The 6,956-nt window shown below is 36.5% G+C and overlaps 1 protein-coding gene across 1 annotated transcript; it reads left to right on the top strand.

Annotated features, from left to right (window-relative positions):
- Nucleotides 1-902: 902 nt before the first annotated feature.
- On the top strand, nucleotides 903-5,966 carry pgrmc1 (progesterone receptor membrane component 1). Its single transcript, XM_068601267.1, has 3 exons — nucleotides 903-1,238; nucleotides 2,862-3,017; nucleotides 3,579-5,966. Exons 1-3 carry the CDS (start codon nucleotides 944-946, stop codon nucleotides 3,674-3,676), a joined length of 549 nt encoding a protein of 182 aa, XP_068457368.1. The 5' UTR covers nucleotides 903-943; the 3' UTR covers nucleotides 3,677-5,966.
- The last annotated feature ends 990 nt before the right edge of the window (nucleotides 5,967-6,956 follow it).

Below are 6,956 nucleotides of genomic sequence, written 5' to 3'. Positions count from 1 at the left end.
TTCAGACAACGGAAGTGACCGAATTGCGTGAGACAACCACCGGATGTGTTGATCCTAAACATAACATATTATTGGCAAAATACATTTAAACTTACAAGTTTTAAACAAAATGTTATATATATATATATATATATATATATATATATATATATATATATATATATATATATATATATATATATATATATATATATATATATATAGACATATGTGTGTGTGTGTGTGTGTGTGTGTGTGTGTGTGTGTGTGTGTGTGTGTGTGTGTGTTAATCCTGTGGATATCTAGTGGACTTTTAACCATTTTGGGCCGGGGAACTTGTCCATAACTAAAACAACTCTCAGAAGTCCAGGCTGGCAACAGAAAAAGATGCCTGACTGTTGTTAGGCTTGGGGATGTAACACAATGCGAAGCAAATCTCTGGGAATTTCCTTTGACAAGTAGGAACAATTGTTTTAGGTTAGGCTTAGGGTTAGGGGTTAACTGATTCAAATTAAATAAAAAGGAGATAATAAATCTGACTGACTGTCTGACATTTACAAATGATATTAATTACTTTATTATTACAATATTTTGATAATTGATTATTTGTTCAAGCCTTTTCACTCATTTATTTATTTTTTTCAGTCACTTTATAGATTAAACTAATCAATTCACCATAAAAGTAATGAACACAATCAACAATGAAAACTAGTATTTATTGCGGCACTACATTTATAAATGACAGAAATAGATATAATCGTAATAGCCTTTAGTATATAAGATATAATATGATATATATTTGTGTAAAAGCCACACGCAGTTAGAATAATGCTATTGGTTTAAACAGTTAACCGACGCCTCTCAGGCTGCGGCTGTGATTGGCTCAGCGTCCATGGGCTCCCACCCACACCCACTCTCACACACATACACTCACACACACACACGGACAGAGAGAGGACCCAACATGGCTGAAGCAGAAGAAAGCGAGTTAACTTCTGGTGGTATTTTTCAGGAGATCTTTACCTCCCCGCTGAACTTGACCCTGCTCAGCCTCTGTTTGTTCCTATTGTACAAAATCTTCCGCGGGGACAAACCACCGGAGCTCGGCGAGATTGAACAACAGCTGCCCAAACTGAAAAAGAGAGATTTCACCTTCGCAGAGTTGAAGCCCTACGATGGACTCCAGGACCCGAGGATCCTCATGGCTGTCAACGGGAAAGTCTTCGACGTGACCAGAGGGAAGAAATTCTACGGGCCAGGTAACCATTACTGAAGTGGTCCCCCTTTAACTTGGTATGACCCAGTTTTTTTTTTTTATGGCCCCTCTCGTGTTTCGAACGTTTTTCAGCACAATGCCTCTCACGGACGCCTGCGTGTGGCAGCCGATGTGACTCTTGAGGAGACATTTTATTCGCCGACATTATTAACAAATAAAACAAGTTTTAAATCGAGTTGTGTTACTCGCAGCTAACGTCACACACCCTTTTAGCTAGAGGGCACGTAATACGAAGATCCTTTTTTTCCCCAACCGATTGCAGATTGACCTGTAGCTTTGGAACCACAGATCGTCTATTAAAGAAGTTGAGTTACTCCTTGATAAAATAAATATAAACAAACAGGGCGCCGCCATGTTTCCAAAGTGCAGTGGGCCCTTTTTCCCCCTATTGTACTGTTTTGTTTAATGCTCAATCATTTCATTAAACTTGCTATGGAAACCGTATGTATTTACAAAATAGGAAATGTATCAGGGAAAAAAACTTAATAGAGCTCAATCTTTAATATAAGACTGACGTAAATAAAAATAGTTCATCGGTTAAAGAGGAGGCCTCAGATTCGTTGTTCTTTGCATTTTAATTGTGGTTAAATTCAGGGTCGTACAGAGTAAACCTTTGTGTTCTCTGAAGTGATAATCTGCCCCGTCATGATTTATAGTTTCTTATGACCAAGAAAGAGAGGCAGAGGTAGACCTCTGTTTCTTTTTATTATCTTTATCTCAGATCGTAACCTCTGACCAACACTACGATTTCTCACAGTCATGCAAACTTTCTCAGTAGGTTGCACGTCCACAGCCCTCAAGCCTGCAATCCTGCGTGGCCTTTAAAAAAAAAAAAAAAACATTATTAAAGGATTTTGGCTGCTTTCAAATGTGTCCATGAACGGAGGGTTTGTGGCTCAAGGAAACTTTGATAACACGTTTGACTGTTGCAGGCTGTTTCACTTCAAAGGCCACGTGTTGATACATAGTTTTGGTATTAAAAAAAGGACACCGTTTTCTCCAGAGGCTAAATACCTCAAATGTTAAACACCACATGAGAGCTAGTATAAAGACTGAACATGGCGTCCTATCATTCTGTAACGCAAATAAAGGCTGGTTTATGGTGTACATTTCTGCTCAAAGGCCATTGTTTCCTACTGAGAACACAAATCTTAAAAAAAAAAACACTATTTAATTTAGAGCGAAAAAAGGCTCAGTTATTTAATGGTCACAAGGAGGAGATAGTTAATTGGTTGGAGACTATTTTAGTCAATGAATGTTTTGTTATTTTATTTTTTGAGCGGATTTAGACTAAATACACAAGAACACGACGACAGTCAAGGTTGATGGACCAGAGAAAAAAAGATGTATCAGGCAAACAGACAACACTGCTTGGTTCTGATCTTTTCATTCGAGAAATATAGAATATCACCTGACATATCTGCTAAATAACAGGTGATATTCTCCATTTCAAAGATCTTTCTGTCTGTGTGTATATCTAGCTCAACATCAGGCCACTGGAGAGAAAATGTCATGTAAAACAATCAAATTTTCAGCAGTTCTTGGGCCCCTTGCTGCCATTGTGGCTCCTGCGTTCACCTCACTGTGTAACTCTTGCGCCTTGCAGAAGGGCCGTATGGCGTGTTTGCGGGCAGAGATGCGTCCAGAGGCCTGGCGACCTTCTGCCTGGAGAAGGAGGCTCTGAAAGACGAACACGACGACCTGTCCGACCTGACCGCCATCCAGCAGGAGAGCCTCGCCGAGTGGGAGACGCAGTTCACCTGTGAGTACGAGATGTGACGGTATCGTGGCATTTTGTCCTCCTCCGTGCTCACATTTTTACGTGAAACAAACAGAAATCCCTCATGAACATTGTTGTTTTTTTTTAGCATTTCACCAGGTTCGACTAGAGCTCCTTTAAGAACGTCATCTCAGATGATAACATAAACGCGTGCAGTTACATTTCTTTTGTAGATTTCTGATCATTTGTTAAAATTTGCATTACTTTTAAATGTCTGTTATTCATGTGCAACCTGTTATCATACATGACATGAATGGTTAAATATATATGTTTTTAAAGCAGAAAGTTGTTGTGCTCTTTGTTTTTTACTTTAATAATTAAGAGAATATTTTCTTTATCCGATCCAAGAAATTTACGTTTCCCAACATAGACATTTGGGACTTTTCTTTTCTTGAAATATCAAACAACAAATTAGATATTTAACTTAATGACTCGGATGCAAAGAAACAGTGCTTTAAAACTTAATGCAGTGTCTCTGAATCTCTATCTGATCATTTGTCGGCTCTCATTCATATACTGATTCTTTTTTTTCCTCCATTCCAGTTAAGTACGACTACATCGGCAAACTGCTGAAACCCGGGGACGAGCCCACGGAGTACACCGACGATGAGGAGGAGGGAAAAGACAAAAAGGCAGACTAGAAAAGTAACGAGCGAAACTAGAAATGGTCGATGCCTTAATGTTGGTTTGTAATTGTCGATGCCTGTAGCCTCCAATTGGGGCCAATCTTGTGTATGTATTCTAGTACTTTTGTACTTTCACAACCCTGACTGAATTCCATTCATCTCCGTTGAGCTTGTGGTTACTAACAGATAAATATGCTGCGTTCTGATGTAGAGCTGTAGTGTTGCTAGCGTGTCATCAGCTTAAAAAAACGGGCCCGTAGATTGTTGTGGAGGATCAAGAACTTGGACCAATTCCACTGGCGGTCATTTATCTTGCAGGTTAAGAATAGACGGTTGACTGAAGGAGGAGATCAGCTTGGGCTGGGAGACGATCCACAGCTCTGTCGTACACTTTTGTCAATATCTCGGCTGACGTATCGCAGGTTGTACACATTCCTTTCATTCAAGGTTTGGCTCGGCTCACATTGAAATGAATTATCTCAGGAAGTAGTTTCACTCAAAATTAGCTCAAATGTGTTGAATTTCTGGAGCCGGAAGGCAGACTTTTTTATTTTTTATTTTTCTTAACCTGTATTCCAGAAAAGAATCTTGGAGTCAAACAAAAAGCTAGTTAGTGTCGCCGGTAAGTTTCCCTGAATGTCGATCTCCACCCGGAGGGACTAATGTTGGTGTTTACTTTCGGTTTGACTCTTAAGATGAGCGCTTGGAGGGATTCGTGTCAAATTAAGTTCATTTGGAGGCTTTTAGTAGGCTCGCATTTCCCACCGTCATATGTTTTTTTTGAGCACAACTGTGAGAATAATACGCAGGCTGAATGAAACACAGCTAAACAGATGTATGTTAAGGTCTTGATAAACTGTACTAACCACATTATTTACCATTATATGAGAACTGAAAAACTGTTTCCTGTCTGCTCTTTAAACAATACGATGACGTACGGTGACGTACAGATGTCTTGTTCACCCATCTAATGTATCGTCTGGTCTGAATTCTACGACTGCGTATTAGGGATATTGTAGGTTTTTTTTCTTTTTAAGCAGGGGGAATAATCCGTTAGAGAATTACTTGTACTTTCATGAGTAAAAAAAAATCAACAAATGTACAAGAAAACAATGAAACAAAATTAATATTCTCTGAGATTATAACGTCAACGTGATTCTAAAAACGTTTTTTCGCTGAAATTAAAGTCACACATTTAAGAGAAAGAAGAAGAAGAAACGACATCACTTCAATTTGAAAATTGTTTTCTCGAACATTTGTGATTTTTGTCATTTTTATTTTACAAATATATTTGTTTTTAGCGCCCTCCCCTTTCTCTGTAATTATTATTATTTTATTTTTTTTCAATGGCCCTCGTACGCTGTCCTGAAATTCTCCCCTGTGCTAATACATTATCTTCTTATCTTCAATGTTCATTTCTGGTGGAAAAAAAGCAACAAGATTTTCTGAATGTAAAAATTATACACTGACAATCCTGGTTGTTTGCTGCAGAGCTTCAGATCCCAAATATATATTCCATTCACCATTTACGTCATTTGTCAAGCAATACAAAATAAACCATTCTGTGGTTGCACCTCCTCAAAAACAAGAATGTGCTGCTTTTCTTTTGCTTTACACAACTATGATTTGAGTTCCTCTCAGATTTTGGACTGTAGGTCGGATAAAACAAGTAATGTGCAATGATTTCTTCCCAAAAAAAATCCATGCAGAAACAATAAAATGCGTCATTTTGGTGATCACCTGTAGTTCTTCACCTGGTGCAGAGGAAACATGTCAAAAAGTTCAGAGTTCAAAAGACACGAGAAAGTCCACGCTGCTGCCAGAAATGTTGGATTTTATAAAAAAAACAACATATTTTATATTATTCCCCATTCCGCTAACGGTTTGTTTACGTTCTTTTTGACACTAAATCTATGATGGAAAGAGATACAGACATTTATTGGGAGGCCTCCCGATGCTCTCCAAAGTATTGTCAACTCGATGATAATAAAAAAATGTCAAATAAAAATCTCTTTTATCAGAGTATCTTCCAGCAATATTTTCCATGTGTCTGTGAAGTGTTGCAGAAACTTTGTTTGCAAGGAAATGTTGTTAATGTTTAAATTCTGATCTTGAAGTTGGTTTTAAATGTTGTTAAATAATCTGTTCACGATATTGTTTCTTTGCCTCCATCGACGGAGAAATCGGCCACTTTCCGAAAAAATACATTCACAGAGGGAATATGATCCGTATGCATGTACATATACTAAATGTCATAATCCTGAAAATGATATTTTGATTTAATAAAGAAGACTACAAAATGAAAGCAGTCTGCTTATTTTAATACCTTTTTTCTTCTCGCTAAATGTTATTAACGCATCTCTGATATTACATTTTAAAAGAAACTTTAATAAAGAAAATTAATTTAGGAGACTCTTTTGTGTCCAATTTAAATAAAATATTACAACATTTTGGTTGCTTAGTAGAAATATTTGATGCCTGTGACAAGTATTGTTTTTAATATTATACCATATTACATATGTTATATTGCTTTACCATACTATATTATTATTATTGCACCATATACTATTCTGTATTATATTATGTTATACTGTCTTGTGACAAACTATAGTTCTATTATTGATACATTAACATGACAACACAAAGTGTCAATACTGAATCACATGTTATTTTTATGTACACTGTTTACATAAATGCTAGACTTGCTAACTGCTGCTATTAACCATCTCTGTCACTTTGTAACTTTGTCTTTAATTGGTCTCACAATTTCTACTTTTACTTATATTTTTATTCTAGTTGTATATACTCTCGTTATTTTTTTAAATTTGCATTTATGTATCTGTACTTGTGTAGGTTTTGTGCTGCTGCAACATCTGTATTTCTCTGTGGATCATTAAAGATGTCTCCACGTCTACGCACATCTTTATTATCTCTGTGCAATGATTATATTCTTTATGCTTCATATACTCTGACCCTTTGCCCATTCTTTGGTTAATATTTTGCATATTATTGCACAAACCTTATCAGCTTTCTTTTTAAAGTAGAGGTATTAGAGCTTAATATTTGTAATCATATTTGTAATATACTTGGATATATGTTTCTTCACTTTTGCAGTACTTGCTTTTAACTTACTCTGTTAAACACAAAGATTTTTTTTTTGTACGTGATAATCTACTTGGCAATAAATCTGATTCTATTACAAGTTCATCCTGTGCCAACAATATGATTTACTGTGTAACTACATGTGTCCCAGTTATAAATACTGCAGAACATTTTTGAACTTTTGTATTAATAA

Source organism: Clinocottus analis, unplaced genomic scaffold, assembly GCF_023055335.1.
Source record: "Clinocottus analis isolate CAN_PGR_092001 unplaced genomic scaffold, fCliAna1.0.p SCAF_5, whole genome shotgun sequence".
Lineage (NCBI taxonomy): Eukaryota > Metazoa > Chordata > Actinopteri > Perciformes > Cottidae > Clinocottus > Clinocottus analis.
The sequence above is the reverse complement of the archived record's forward strand: the minus strand, read 5'-3'. Positions and strand labels throughout refer to the sequence as shown.

What these genes read in the sequence shown, in the direction of transcription:
- pgrmc1 (XM_068601267.1), top strand. Translation starts at nt 944, where the DNA reads ATGGCTGAAGCAGAAGAAAGCGAGTTAACTTCTGGTGGTATTTTTCAG. An exon ending in GAAGAAATTCTACGGGCCAG is followed by an intron (nt 1,239 to 2,861) that starts GTAACCATTACT and finishes TGCGCCTTGCAG; the next exon opens with AAGGGCCGTATGGCGTGTTT. An exon ending in GTGGGAGACGCAGTTCACCT is followed by an intron (nt 3,018 to 3,578) that starts GTGAGTACGAGA and finishes CCTCCATTCCAG; the next exon opens with TTAAGTACGACTACATCGGC.